General features: G+C 41.1%; 1 protein-coding gene across 6 annotated transcripts in view; it reads right to left on the bottom strand.

The window, feature by feature from the left end:
• Window positions 1-15,297, bottom strand: part of DEPDC5 (DEP domain containing 5) — a 151,484-nt gene extending 136,187 nt beyond the window's left edge. For 5 of the 6 annotated variants that reach the window (XM_006869282.1, XM_006869283.1, XM_006869284.1 and 2 more), the window contains exons 1-7: window positions 14,492-14,607; window positions 10,785-10,872; window positions 10,081-10,127; window positions 7,815-7,900; window positions 4,329-4,412; window positions 2,992-3,041; window positions 1,446-1,515 (exon numbers count right to left, since the gene is read on the bottom strand). In XM_006869282.1, coding sequence (XP_006869344.1) covers window positions 1,446-1,515; window positions 2,992-3,041; window positions 4,329-4,412; window positions 7,815-7,900; window positions 10,081-10,127; window positions 10,785-10,872; window positions 14,492-14,549 — 483 coding nt within the window. In that variant the 5' untranslated portion in view covers window positions 14,550-14,607. Of the gene's footprint in view, window positions 1-1,445; window positions 1,516-2,991; window positions 3,042-4,328; window positions 4,413-7,814; window positions 7,901-10,080; window positions 10,128-10,784; window positions 10,873-14,491; window positions 14,608-15,279 lie in introns of those variants that run through there. The other variant, XM_006869286.1, reaches the window with a different exon arrangement.
• Between the last annotated feature and the right edge of the window lie 780 nt (window positions 15,298-16,077).

The following is a 16,077-nucleotide window of genomic DNA, read 5'->3' as shown; positions in this document are numbered from 1 at the left end:
GGAAATGTAAAGGTAGACATTTTGTAGCAAAAGAAGGGGAGTGATTGACTTTGCAGTCTAGGAGCAGAGGTCCCTGGGACCATCAAGGGAGAAGAGCGGTGAGCGGGACCCTATCCAGAGAATCAGTGATGCCTGAGATGGAGGCAGAGATGATGATGTGGAAAGATGGAGCAGCTGGAGACTCTAGACTCAGAGAGGGAGAGGGGCTGTGTGCTGATAACTGGAGGGCAGGCTTGTAGTGTATACCCTTTGGTTGGTTTTTGATGCATGGAGGTGATTGTAACCATGGCAATGAAACAATATACAATAGGATAAATGTAAAGCTAATGTTCTCCCATGTAAACTATCACATAATTCACAATAAAATATTAAAAAAAAAAAGCTCTGATACATGGCATAAATACACTAGCAAACATAACTGAAAACACAAACAAAAGACAAAGTAGATGACTGAGAACTTCTGAAAATTAGACACTTACGTGCATCAGAGGACTTCGCCATAAAAGTAAAAAGAGAACCCACAAACTGAGAAAAATATTTAGCAATGACATATCAGACAAAGGACTACTTTCCAAAAATGTATAGAATTCTTCAACCCTTCAACAAGAAGACGATTCAATTTAAAAATGGGCAAAACGCATGACCAAACACTTTACGAAAGAAAGACGACATTCAGGCACTTAACAACCAGCAGCCATTACAGAGATGCAAATCAAAACAACAATGAGAGATCATCTTACTCCAGCATTATTAGCAAAGTTTCAAAAACCAGAAAACAACAAAGGCTAGCGAGGGTGTAGTGACTGAGACCCACTTACACTGCTAGTAGGACTAAAATGGTGCAAGACAGTATGGCGTTTTTTCAAAAAGTTGGAAACAGAAGTACCATATATGTTACAGCAATCCCTCTACTCGGTACATAGCCCCAAGAAATAAGAGCTATGACATGAATAGATATATGCACACTCATGTTCATGGCAGCTCTATTTACAATAGCAAAAAGATGGAGACAGCCTAAATGCCCATCAAACAAAAGAATGGTTGAACAAACTCTGGTACATACACACAAAGGAACACTACACAACACTGGAGAATATGAAGAATATGCAAAACCCCTCACAACACGGATGAACCCGGAAGGCATGCTGAGTGAAATTAGTCCATCGCAAAAGGACAAATATTTCATGAGATGACTGCTGAAAAAAGTTAAGAAAAGATTTTCTTGCTAAATGAAACATTCTATGATGGTTACAGAGTGGAGGTAGGGGAAGAGCTGAAAAAATAAAGCGAACAGAGGTAAACACTATTAACTGATGGTACATGGAATGGATTAAAATCATTGTAATGACAAGAAGTGTACAATCTGCTGAATGTGGGACTGATGATCTGTTCTAAAAAACTTCACTCAATTCATAATACAAATTAAGAAAACAAAAAATTCTTACCCTGGTATCTTCACTGATATAACCACACATGACTTTTTCATTCTTGACCCACAGCTCACCAGCTTGCGCCCTGAAACAAAACACTCGCACAAGTTATTCTAAGTCTCTTATCAAACCAAGAAGAAATAGAGGCAACATGAATTGGCTCAACCTAGTAAAAAATCTGTCTTTTGTCTATGTGTTTTCAGCCTGCCAATATATCATTTGAGAAGGTTGGGGAAGATGCTGATAGGACTATATGGCTCAGTTGTGAGTGATAGTTAATAGTGGATATTGTGAAAACTTGGAATTCTAAAGAGGATTTAAAATTAACCATTTCAGAAGCAGTAAGTAAGATCTCACTACCACCAAAGAGCCCAGAGGGGAGCATGTTCTCTGGACCTAGATATAGCTATACATTGGACTTCCTCAACCAAGGTCCAGAAACCTTTGACACTGAAGGAGTAGGAGAGGAGCGGCAGGAGCAGAACCAAGAACCAGAGCACAAGAGAGCATGGTGGGCTTCCTAGCCACAGAGCAAATAAAGCTGAGTGACTTTGGGCAGGAGCCTTGCTTACAGAATGGGGTGCCTCCAGAAACTTAACTGGGGAAGCTAGGTTTTCTGTCTCATGGAACTAGAGCTGAGTGCCTACAGACAGAGGCTTATTATAGAGTAGTGTGTCCTGAGGACATTTACCAGCAGCTCAAAAAGAACTTTGTAACACTGCCAGAGCAGGGACGAGGACAGGCCAAGGGCCAGAAGAGGGGCCTGCCTACAAGCTCATCTGAGGAGTTACGCTGACCAAAGAGCTGTGTTCTGAACATTTCTGGTCCTGCATTGTAACCTGTTAACCCGTGACTGTGAGTAAGATGTGTTGAGTTTGTTGTAGTCCATGCAATGAATTACTGAACGCAGCTGAGAAGTAGGGCTGTGGGAGGAATGGTTGGTTTCTTTTGAAGATAGACACAGGGAATTCCAAAAAAAATTCAGGCTGCTTCTGAGGAGAAAGATTTCTGTTTCACTGCACACTTTTTATACTGTTTGAAAGCTTTACTATAGGCATATTGTCGTTTGTAAATTATAAAAGGGTTTCAAAAAGTCCTTTTTCCACTGTTCTTCACAAATTGGAATACAGACACACTTTTAATAAATCAAGAACAGTGCAATATAGTTTAAAAGGCAGCAAATTAGGACGAATTGTTCTAGCCATTCTACGTATTTAAACCTTCTTCCTAATATGTAAAAAGAGAATGGTTAACTAAGTATCTTCATCTATGATTTTTCAATGCTAAAATTCTGATTCTACACCTTCTTCTTTGTTACAAAATACCAGCTGGTTTCAGCAACTTCTTCCATGTATCTCAAAATTGTTCCAGCATATTTTGGTGCTTTTTTTGGTTTGTTTTAGCGACACCAATATAACAATTTAAACTACTGTGTATTTTATGACATGAACAGTCATGTGTTTATAGTATTACATTTTTAAATACCATAGGTAGCCCAGTTACTGCAATAAATCCTACTCCTGTACACTACCTGAAAAGTCAAGAGTAATGTAATATCTACCTGATACCAGCAAATTCCACCTTCTGGGTGATATAGGCACATGTGCTAACCTAAGGGAAGAAAGAAAGAGGCTGAGATTCAACAAATCAAGGCTATGAAAAGTCACATAAAGGTCTCCTGGCTGTCTAATCTCCTTTAACAACCTAAAGTTCAATTAACACTGGAATAACAGATTTACCACACTGGAAAATCTGCTGGGCCATGTATAACAACAACAGTGGGTTCTGAAAATTTGACTGGAGTCCTGGTATGGCACTGTAGGATAAGCACTGGACCACAAAGTTAGTATGAACTGCAAGAGTGGTGGTTCAAACCCACCAGTCACTCCTAGGAAACCCTATACAGTGTCACTGTGATTCAGAATCAACTTGACGGCACTTAAAACAACAACAAAGCTCAGGAGGATAAGTGTCAAGTATCACAAATATATTGGAGTCCTGGTATGGCACTGTAGGATAAATCCTGGACTCACAACCACAAGGTCAGGGGTTCAAACTCACCAGCCACTCCTATACAGTGTTGCTATGAGTTAGAACTGACTCAACGGCACTTACTAATAACATCATAAGTATATTATCTATGTATGTGTATGCATACACACATACAAAGATGTATATACATATTTATACTCATTTGAATATAGTACATTTTATCTCATTTTAGAAAATGGAATCCTCCACACCACATAAAACATGAGCAAAGATATTTTTTTCTGAAAATATATATTGTATGTAAATTCTACCTGAATTTTTTTTGTCTCATAATATTTTAAATATCCATTAAGAAGATTCTCAGCAGTAACTGGATGATGAACTGATCATTTCAAGCTAGAACATTTTTAGTTAAAAAGAAAATGGGAGGAAGACACAGTAAAAAGCAGTGTGACCTAGGAGCTGTCAAATGTGGATAATTACTGTCAGTTACTAGTCACAACTAGTTAGTTGTGTGGCTTGAGCAATCACTTAATTTCTCATTCTCATTTTTCGTATCTATAAATTACCTCTCCACAAAAAGAAAATGTTAGGAAGCAAATGAGATCAAGCAAAAATGTGGATACTCTAAACTCATATTCAAAAGTAAAATATCACTTCCCATTCCAACCTAAAATGCATAGTAAAAAAACTGTAACATAAACAAAACGAAGCTCAAAAAGAACTACAAAGAAAAATGGGAGTGAAAAAAAAATACATTAAAAAAGTTTCTAATTATTATCTAAAGATGCTGGATTAGAAATAATTTTATAATCTTCTTCCTACTAGATCTTCTAAATCTCTGTTGTGAGCATGGATTACTCACATAGTGGGAAAAGCTACAGATTTTTAAAAATCATATCTTACCAAACTTTTCTTTAGTCGCCACATATCCCCTCGGCCAATATATTGATCCTTAAAGGTTAATTCCACGAGGTCAAGGGTCACATCCTAAAAGGGATAATTAAAAACATTTCTCTCTTCGTAACTCTGCCACACTTCATAGCCGTAAAAAAATGCCCAGTCAGTAAGGGAAACCATTCTGCAAAAATGAAAACTACTACAGTAGAACCTTGGGAATCCTGGTGTGGTGCTGTAGGATAAGCATTGGAATGCCAGGTCGGTTTGACCCACAAGATCAGATGTTCAAACCCACCAGCTGCTCTTGAAAACCATAAACAGTGCCACCATGAGTCAGAAGTGACTCAATGGCACTAAACAACAAAAGTAGAAGCTGAGAAAGTCTGAGCCTGTGTAAAATGGAAACCTGTCCCAGATGAAAAACTCAAACATTTTCCCACTAAAATGAGTGATAGAAAAGTGAACCCTACCAAAACCGGAAAACTTATGAGATATGAACTAAACAAGGTAGTCCCAGTTGAGTTCTGGCTCTCATCAACTTCACTGTAGAAGAATTCTAATAAGTGGAATTTTATCCTGACTAAGACGATTCTCTAGTATAGATATGTCTACAACAGATCCTATAGCAGCAATATCACACTTTAATATCAAGTGTACCCCAGTACTGAAGTGAGGGAAAAATAGCAATGAAGCCGCGAGCTAAGCCCTACAATGTTCAATAGACTCCTGTAAACTTGGGTGGAGACCTGGTTGGCCAGCAGTGTGGCAAGACCTGGGGACTCTTGGGCCCAGAGTCAGTGACATAGCCACAGACGACTAGAGTGGAGGATGAAGCATCCAGCTGATAAGAAGAGAGGGCATATGCATAAGAACACCCACACTTGCAGATAATACCCACTTGACCTAGCTTCTTCAATGACTGGATGATCAGAGCTCAACTAGAAGAAGAAAAAAGAGTAATCTGATACAATTTGATGAACTTGACCTACACCTAAGGTTGAAGTAGCTCAAAAGAGGGAACAAATCTTTACAGCAAGGATCATTCCCACCCCCTCCATATACAGAGTAGACAGGGATAGGCAACTTGGACACTGGCTACTCAAAATGGGGAGCTACAAAGGCAAGAAGTGACTGGCTTACAAGCTTTCAAGAGGGAACCTAGATCCAGAGAGGCGTGGAGGAAGGTAGAATCTCCACTGAGTAGTATCCAATCTGTCTGGGAGGGTTGATGAAAGGAGATGTGGATAGGTCTCTTGTGATACAATAGTGAATAATCATTATCAGGACTGATTGTGAGGGTTGGAAATGTAAAGGTAGACGTTTTGTAGGAAAAGGAGGGGAGTGATTGACTTTGCAGTCTAGGAGCGGAGGTCCCTGGGCCCATCAAGGGGGAAGAATGGAGAGTGGAAAGCTGGACCCTACCCAGAGAAGCAGTGACCCCAGAGATGGAGGCAGAGACAATGACATGGAAAGATGGAGCAGCTGGGGACTTTAGACCCAGAGAGGGAGAGGGGCTGTGTGCTGACTACCAGGAGGCAGGCTTGCAGGGTATACCCTTTGGTTGGTTTTTGATGCATGGAGGGGATTGTAAGCATGGCAATGAAACAATATACGATAGGATGAATGTAAAGCTAACGTTCTCCCATGTAAGCTATCACATAATTCACAATAAAACATTAAAAAATAAATTAACAATTATATGCAAGAAGAAAAAAAAAAAAAAGAGTACCCCAGTACTAATTCTCTATTCTAGTCTTGATTCTGACACACAAACGTGACACTGGGCTGTGTGCTTTATTTTTCTCTATAGTATCAATTGGGAGCACAGTTGTTCCATGCAATAAACAATGGACTATGAGCCAGAGGGTCTGTGCTTCGAGCCCACCAGCTACTCCATGGGAGAAAGATGAGGGTTTCTGCTCCTGCAAAGACTAAAGTCTTGGAAACCCTATACAGGGTCATTTTGAGTTGTGACTGACTTGACAGCACTTAACAACAAAAACATAGTCTCAATTATTCCCTCTGGATAGAATTTTCAACATTATACTATTATTTCTAGAAGATAAATGAAAATGCATTTTAAATTTTTTAGTATCTGGTTTCTCCATGTGGGAAAGAAAGAAGAGTGGTAAGAAATGAAGAGGCTTGGAATCAATTAGTCCAATGGACCATGTGAGCATCAGTCTCCAGGACTCTAAAACCAGAAGAACTAGATGGTGCCTGGCTACCACTACCAACTGCTCTGAAAGGGATCACATCAGAGGATTTGGGGCAGACTAAGAGAAAATGGAACAAAACTCAAAATTATTACTTTTTTTTTCAAAATTATTTTTTAAAGAAAAGAAAAAAAAAAAAAGAAGCAGGTTTACTGGGCAGAACGAGACTGAAGGAACCTGAGAAGACGATGGCCACTGACCAGCCTTAAAGAAAAGGAACTCACCCTCACAACCCCATTGTCAGCCAATCTGTACATAGTGTTATAGGGGGGACAGCAACACTAGTAAGGTATGCTCACCACAGAATGGTCAATCATACAAAAGCAAAAGGACAACATTCACAATGGACAAAGGTGCGAAGGGATGGAAAGGCGGGGTGGAAGGCGAATAGGAACCACAGCAGGAAGCAGAACAACTGCTGTCGCAGGGAGGGGACTGTAATCATTGAGAGGAAACAATGTGTAGGACTTGATGAATATAAAGTTGATCTTGTCTGTAAACCTTCACTCAATTCACAATAAAAAGTTAAAAAATAAATAAATAAAAATGTACTATCTTGCTAGAAAACTTAAGGAGTCTCAGCAGTACAATGGTTAAGCACCTGGCTGCCAATCAAAAGGTCAATAGTTTGAACCCACCAGTTGCTTCTTGGGAGAACAATGTGGCAGTCTGCTTCCTTAAAGATTCCAGCCTTGAAAACCTGATGGGGCACTGCTACTTTGTCCTATAGGGTCACTGTGAGTCAGAATCAACTCAACAGCAATGAGCTTGGGTTTTGGTTTGTAATAGAAAAATTAACACATAAACACATATAGAACATTATTTTAAAAGGGGGGGGGGAGGGATTTTCCAATATAACATACATACTACCTACAATCTAAATAACCTACACAAGACTACATATCTCGTAGTTCTAACACTATATTTAATTTAAGGTCCCTGGGAGGCATAAATGGTTTGTGCTGGACTATTTACCTACAGGTTGGCAGTCTGAACCGACCTGGTGGCACCACACAAGAAAGGCATGGTGATCTGCTTGCATAAAGATTACAACCAAGAAACCTGTACAGAGCAGTTATTCTGGAACATACTGGGTCACCATGGTTTGTAACCAACTCAAGGGCGAAAGTTGTAACATGATACTTAAGTCATAATTCATTATTTCCTTCTTGACTTAAACTTGAGAAATGGTACTAATCGTTTCCAAATGATACCTAAGTCCATTAACGGTACTAATCATTCCCAAATGATACCTAAGTCCAGAACAAAAACACACCTTAGGGTCTAGGACATTCACATAGACATCTTGATAAGGTCTTAGCCGGAACACTTGAGTCACAGTCTGGTCCACACTGATAGTTTCTGAAAGAGAAGCAGATTCTGATCAGGTAACATTTTCTGAAATAGCAGTAGGTACACAGTGAATAAGGAAGACCATAGAAGAGTGGATGTATTTCAGCTTTGTTGTTGGAGGAGAATATTGAAAGTGCCAGAGGCTGCCCAAAGAACCAATAGATTCATTTTGGAAGAAGTGCAGCCAGAGTGCTCCTTGGAGGCCAAGATGGCCAGACTTCGTCTCTCATACTTTGTGGACATATTGCCAGGAGGGACCAGTCACTGGAGAAGAATCTCATATTTGGTAAGGTAGAGAGTCAGAGAAAACAAGGAAGACCCCCAACGAGATGGACTGGCCAATTGGCAGAATCGATGGACTCAAACATGGCAACAGTAATGAGGTTGGCCCAGAATCGGGCAGTGTTTCGTTCTGCTGTGCATAAGGTCGCTATGAGTCGGTACCAACTCGATGGCACCTAACAACAACAACATAGTCTAAATACTCAGACATTCCACAGGCAACACAACTGATTGTTTACCATGGGCAAGATGCATTTTCCCCTCTGTAGGAGCTTACAAGGTGAATGCTGCTGTTGTGTGCTATTGTTTTTCCAGCATATTCTGTATCGTATCTACACTTCTGAAGGTGGGTATTGCCATCCGTCTAACCTTTCCTGAAGAATTCTGAGCTTTTTTATTTACTCCACGTCAAAATGGCAGTTCTGACATCCTTGAGGGACTCACATCATGTCTCTTCAATGTTTCTTTGAGCTTAGAGAACAAAAAACTGTGTGAAGGAGCAAAAGCTAGATTGTAGGGTTGTTGTTGTTGTTAAGAACTGTCAAGTCAGTTCCATAGCGACCCTGTATAGTGTTTCCGAGGAGTGGCTGGTGAATTTGAACTGCTGACCTTGTGGTACAAACCAACCATGCAGTACATGGAGCAAAATTTCTCAACAAAATTCCCATAAGACAGCCATAATTTACACAAATAAGCAGGTACTAACCATGATGGGGGAAAATTCCTTAATGTAACTTTCCTCACCTTTTTCTAACCAAAGCAGTTTTCAATTTTATTAAAACTTCTTCACAATATGCCCTTGTAAGTATCCTGTGTACTTCAAGAAACACATTCTAAAAATTTTTGGAACCCCAAAAAAGTCACCATAACATTCTGAGTTGACTGATCTATCTCGAATTTAACTGGCCCAACAGATCCTTTCAGAAGTCACTAGATCCTATTGGTAAATCCAAGAATTGTCTCCAGTTATAATGTGTTCTATAAAATGGTCTTCATTTGCTTCAATTTTGCTTAAAACACTGATGGAAAGATCAGCTCTTTGAGCTAGCTGACTTTCATGTACACTTTTGGTACCCACTGAGCAGAAAGCTTGCTGAGAGCAAAAAGTTCACTGAAAATGCCAAACCAGGTAAGATCCCAACATCAGCAGCTACCATATCAATAGTACATTTATGGTCTTCTTCCACCACTTTCTAGGCTTCAACCAGTTTCTTTATTCATCAAGGTTGATGGTCTTCCCTCTCTTGGCTTATCTGTGAGGTCTCCCCAACCTTCCTTAAAAGGTTTCATCCATCTAAGAACTATTGTTTTATATAGTTTATATAGGGGCAGCATTCATGTAAATTTATTGCAAAGCATCAATGATTTTGGAAGATGCCCACTTGAGTTTTGTTAAAATTTTGATTTTAGCCCTGACCACATAATCTTTTTTTTTTTTTCATAGCACAAAAAGGATCGTTTTTTGAAGGCAAGTGTATTACTCAGAGAACTTGTCTGCAGCCCCACTGATAACAGAGACATGTGTCTTTGGAATAAACCTGTGCACGTATAAACTGGAAAACTAGTAGCAATACTTTTTGACTTACCCTTATATGTTTCTTTCCACTTCTTCCTTACACCACCCAAAGTAAACACTCAATAATATTTTGTGAAAAATAGAATATGAAAGCTAGCTTTGTCAGCAGTTTTTTGTTTTGTTTTGTTTTTGAGTTGAGTGTGAAGCTTCACATATGCAAATAACTTTCCTAAGGACTCTAAACAAAGTTTGTTTCTTCAGTGCCATGAATCTGACACTTTTTGTTATGAGGGAATAGACTTTGAGATGAGCAGTACCGTACCTTCGTCCCCTGAGACACTTTACTGTCCCCCAAAGTGTAAAAATATCCAAAAAGAAATGTAAAGCTTACCTTTTTGTAAATCTTCCTTAAGAGATTTGACCTGCAAAAGCAGAGGGCTGGAAAGGAAAACAACAAAGTGATGGATGCTTTCAGGAGTAACTAATCAGTTCTCTTCACACACACACACACATACACAACCAAAAGGGTATCAGATCCCTTCTAACATGTTGTAAACTGCAGCAAAAGAAGTAGTTACCTCAGAAACAAATACACTCTGTACTTACAATAAAGTAAATGGATGAGTTTACTTATTTTTATCAGCTTACTTCCTTTTGAATAGAAAAAACTAGATCCATTTTTAAATGTTTATTACTTGATGAAATCCTCGGAAGCACAAATGAGGCAGTGGTGGCTAAGTGGAACGATGTTTGCCTGCCATACGAGACATCCAGGTTCAATTCCCAGTCATCGCACCTCATGCATATCCACCCCTCAACAGCAGGTTTGTATGTTGCTATCATGCTAAACAGGTTTCAGCAGAGCTTCTATACTAAGACTAGGGAGAAAGGCCTGGCAATCAGCTTCCAAAACTCAGCTAATGAAAACCTTCGGTATATAACACGTCCAAACCGCAACCCATTGTGGGTTGATTATGACTTGGGGGCAACTAGTAAGCAGTTATGAGCATATTTATCCAAAGGCAAGTCCCCTAGATAAAACACATTTGTCACCAGTGAGCTGCGTAGTTCCCTTGATCTGAGAAAGTCACTCACCTGTATTCATCATTAGGGTGAGCAATCTCTACAATGTCCCCAAGCTTGATGTGAGGAAACACTTTGGGGTTCACAACCAGCTCATCATCTAAAAGATAAATCAGCGGGATCAAGCACAAAATACAGTCATGTTGAGTTTCAGAGAGGCTGTACCCATTTTCGTATGACCCCCACAGCCTACCCGGTTGGTATTACTGCCTTCAGTGACTGGTGAGCTTCCATTTCCAACTGAGGTTTAGAACTAAAGGATTTGCACAGGCCCACAAAGCTAATAAGTAGCTGAGGAGGACAGGGCTCACTTGTCTCCAACGCGCCTGGCCTTTCCATTACTCTACTGCAGTAAATGAAAATGAAAGCCTTGGTCTCTGGGAACTAAGCCTCCCAAGAGAGCACTTTACTTCCTCAAACACTATATACCTAGCATATGGCAACAAAATGGTCTGAATCACAATATAATATCTTCAAAAGAACTTACCAAAAGACTGTCTTTAGGTAACCCTCACAAGAAATATTTGGACTAACCCGTCAAGGAAATACCCTAAGAGAAAGTGACTCACTTAAGGGTAGACAGCACAAGCAGAGAGACAGATTGCTAACTAGTCCAGCCACGGCTCTTTTATCTGAAACTGACCACCTTTCATGTATCATAAAAAAATCAAGCCAAATAAACTTAAAGACTGTAATCCATGATACTGAACTGTACACATAGAAATTGTTGAGCTGGTACAGGTTTTATTATGTACATTTTTGCAACAATAAAATTAAAAGGGATGGCTGAATTTTTACAGAAAGAAAAAACAAGAAACAAGCCCAATAAAATAGCCTGATCTTTGTGGGGCAGCACCTAATGAGGGTAAGTCTTCAGGTGTCAGTTCATGGTTCATGTTAGGGTCCAATGAGAATCAACAAAACAGAGAGAGGACATGGCTTAATAGTTATCCCCCATCACCTCAGAGGTGGCAGAGAACCTTTCAAATATACCAAACAGTAAACCATACAGGTCTATTTGACTTCCATTTAATTTTAGGGGGAAAATACAATGACCTCTATTTTAATTTTAGGGAGGAAACATGACCTTCAATGATGCCAAAACCATGACACATATATGTATCCAGATTTCAAATATAATCAGTTAAAAAAACAATTGCCATTGAGTAAATTCCAAATGATGGCAACCCATGTGTTACAGAGTAGAACTGCTTCATAGGGCTTTCTTGGCTGTGATCTCTATGGAAGCCAATTACCAGGTCTGTCTTCCGTGGAGTCCCTGGGTGGGTTGGAACTTCTAACCTTTAAGTTAGCAGTTGTGGTGTAGTGAATTACAGTTACAAAGCCAGTCTTTGTAATTGCCATCAAATGAGAGGGTAGGACTATGCTAGTGCTTGTGGCCCACCCTAGGGGGTTGCTAGCTTGCTAGTCATGTGTACATTAATATAAATTTTGGTGGGATTATAGGGGGATTTGGTGACATTACTAAAAAGCAAACACCACTGAGTCAATTCTAATTTATAGGACACCGCCCTGGTGTGGCGCTGGAGGATAAAGCACTGGACTGCAAAGTCAGTTTGAACTACAAGGTTGGCGGTTCAAACTCACCAGCCACACCTTGGAAACCCTATACAGGGTCACAATGAGTCAGAACTGACTCGATGGCATTCAACACCATAGGACAGAACAGAACTGCTCATAAGGTTTCCAAGGCTGTAAATCTTTACAGAAGCAGACTGCTACATCTGTCTCCCACAGAGTGGCTGGTGGGTTCAAGGTGCCAACCTTTAGATGAGCAGTCAAACACTCAACTCTGACCCACCTGAACTCCTCAAATTAAACCCAACAAAAATTCAGCCTTGGAAAGCAAAGCATTGTTATTAATTCCAAATCTGATTTGATATATTATTTCCATTGACACTTTTGATCCAAATTCTCTGTGAAGCGCTCTCCTAACTCCTATAATCTGAAATAAATTCTCCGAACAGCTATTTCATCATTCAGTTTCATTTTAATAAATTCCTTGTTGGGTGACATAGAACCTTAGGAACAAGCGGCATTGTATTCATTTTTATGTTTGCCACAGGTATGAACCTGAAATATATTTGTTGGTAGTATTTTTATATTACATAGTCCTGTAAAAGACTGGACGAGCACCCCAGTTACTTTTGTCTTGGCGTCCTAGTGTGGCACTGTAGGATAAACACTGGTATAGGACAACCCTAGGTTAGCAGTTTAAACCTACCAGTCATTCCTCAGAAACCCTATACAGGGTTGCTATGAGTTGGAACTGACTCTACAGCACTTAACAACTTTTTCCTTGTACACACTAAAAGTGAACTATACATTGTATACACCGTATACCCTTGTATTCCGCTCTCTGATTCCAAAAGGTATTTCTGCTGTGTCTTTACTTCTAATCCAGACATAACACACTAATTATAAAGTATAGTTTTAACAACAGATTACATTTCAGCAGGAATTAGGTTTTAAATATAACAATACTGATATCTGTCTCAGTATTTATAATAGCTATAGTTATTATTCTGATAAATGCTTTATATATATCACGTTACTTAATCCTCAGCTCCTCGGAAACCCGATACAGGGTCGCTATGAGTCGGAACCAACTCGACAGCACTTAACAACAAGTATCATGTGTGACACTGTGGGTTAATGTGCCACACTGCAAAGCCATTTGAACTGCAAAGTTGGTGGTTCAAATTTACCAGCTGCTCCTTGGAAACCCTATACAGGGTCACTATGGGTCGAAACCAACTCAACAGCACTTAACAACAACAACAATCATAATGATAATTCCAGCTTCTGAAGCAAAGGACTTACATTACATCACTTTACTAAGTTGCTAAGGTGATACACTGGTTACCTACTTGGCTGCTAACTGAAAGATCAACAGTTTGAATACACCAGCCACTCTATGGGAGAGAGATATGGCAGTTTTTTCCATAGAGATTACAGTCTCAGAAACCCTAAAGAGTACTTCTGTCCTATCCTATAGGGTCACTATAAGTTGGAATTCATTAATGGAAAGGGTTTGGCTTGGTAAAAAGTTCCTTCCTATTCTGAAAATTCATAGAGTCCCAGAGCTAAGAGGAACAAGAAAAGCACAGGAAACTATTCTAAAGCCCCTGAATTTGAAGCTAAGGCAAACAAGAGACTTGTCCAAGGTGACAGGAAAAGTTAGAGGCAAGACTGGTACTTAGATCCTAGCTTCCCAACTTGCAGTTTCCTGCAGGACAACATGCTGTGTCCTGCCCTTACTCACCATGCCTGGGAGCCAAGCAAAGGTTCTCACTATGATCAGACCTCTCTGTGCACACCTACACTACTTCCCTCTCACCAAATGTCACACTGTAAAGGTCATTTTCGTTTCTGTTACTTTGAAAACAGATGGTGGTCTGGAATTTTACAATATACATACACTGAGTATGTAAAACACACCAACAATTGAATGAGTGAAGGGTGGTAAACTAGAAGCATTGGGTGTTCCTTCCTTCAAAGTCCGAATGTGAATGCTTTTAGAAAGGACCTGAGTTCCCTACTACCTGTTACTATATAGCATGCTTGCCCATTCACTCAGTTAAATTGCCTGTGTAGCCCCAATTGTCACATGAGTCGGTGTGTATCATTTTCAAGGTACAGAGCACACCAGAATCCCAGCCAGTTTACACAATGCCCAAAGACTAATCAATACTGACCACTGCCCCCAAAGCCCTTCTTGTGGATGACCAGTTTGTAGACCTTTGTTGTTCTCATCTTGTATTGTTTCCTTCAGCTGTTCCAATCCAGGGGCAGAGATGTCATCTTACCTCCCTGCCATTGACACACACAAAAAGGATAGAAAGTCAGACTTTTCCTGGCAACCGCTCTGATTTGAAACCAGTGAAAATGCTCTATTGAGACAGGGCACGAACCTTTGCATAAAATCACTCTTGCAATTACAAGGAGGGATGGAGACCCGACAAAATCCCAGAATCTGGAAATTTAAGCCAATGTCTAGCCCAACTTCTAACATGACATTTTAGACTTTCAATGTCTACAGATAAGGGAAGTGAGGGCCAGAAAGGGCAAGGGACTTGCCCAAGGTCACTGGGAGACCAGGGGGCATGTCTACTGTTCATGTTTCGCTGTCAACCTCCTGAGCAAGTACAAGATGTAGACAGGGGTTACTTCTCCAAACCTCCATTTGTTCAAACTCTAAGTGGATAGTCCCTCGCCTCACCCCACCCCCATCTCACAGCTGAGATCGCTGAGAGTCACAGAGGGGCTGTCTCGAACCCCGGCCTCGGTCTCTTCCCGCGCGCTCTCGAGCCGCTCCTGGGGTATGAGATTCCACTCACCTGCGGCTCTGGGGTCTCGAGGGCCCAGACATTCGCCGGGTTCCGCGTACCTCGCTGAGCGGCCAGCTCACGCCCCCGCGACCCGCGCAGCTTCCTCGCCCGAACGCCCGGCCCCGGCTGGCCAACCCTGGCCACTGAAAGCTCACCTGAGAACCCGCGCCGCTCCGGTGGCTCCGCCCCGGAGCCCAGCCCCCTTCCCGCCCACCCGTCACGGGCCTCTCTAGCCCTACTCCGCTTCGTCTCGATGACCGCGCCACTTCCTCATACGGGGCTTGAGCGAGGGCGGAGCATCGCTCGCCGCGCGCGCTCCCCACGGGCTGTGCTGTTTTCCCGCCCGCGGTCTGGGTGCCTGCCGCCGCTCTGGAGGGAACTCCTTTATCTCGCAGACGTTTCGTAGTAGAACCAGTGTTCTGAACTGCGATTTAATCTTCCTGATCCCCATCCGGACGAGCCTCTTCAGATCTCGCTGAGATTCAATTTCCTCATCCATAACGAAATTCTTCGCCCACATGGCTGCTAGGCACAAGTAAGAGTTTCTTAAAGGACTTTGTTAACATGCAAAGCACTGAGCACCTGCGAAGTAGTCTGATGGCTACTATTGGGACGTTTCCACTATGGTTGTTATTACGTGCCATCGAGTCTGTACAGACACATACCGACTTTATGCGCAGCAGAACGAAACACTGCCCTATATTGGGCCAACCTCAGTACTTGAGTCCATCTATGCTGCCACTTGGCCAATCCATCTTGTTGGGGGTCTTCCTCTTTTTCTCTGAACCTCCACCTTAACAAACATGATATCCTTCTCCAGCGACTGCTCCCTCCTGACAGTAAGTCCGAAGTATGAGAGACGAAGTTTGGCCATCTTGGCCTTCAAGGAGCACTCTGGCTGCACTTCTTCCAAAACTGATCTATTGGTTCTTCTCCAACACCATAATTCAAAA

The sequence above is a fragment of the Chrysochloris asiatica genome, unplaced genomic scaffold (assembly GCF_000296735.1).
Source record: "Chrysochloris asiatica unplaced genomic scaffold, ChrAsi1.0 scaffold00128, whole genome shotgun sequence".
Classification (NCBI taxonomy): domain Eukaryota; kingdom Metazoa; phylum Chordata; class Mammalia; order Afrosoricida; family Chrysochloridae; genus Chrysochloris; species Chrysochloris asiatica.
This window is presented reverse-complemented; position numbering and strand designations above follow the sequence as displayed.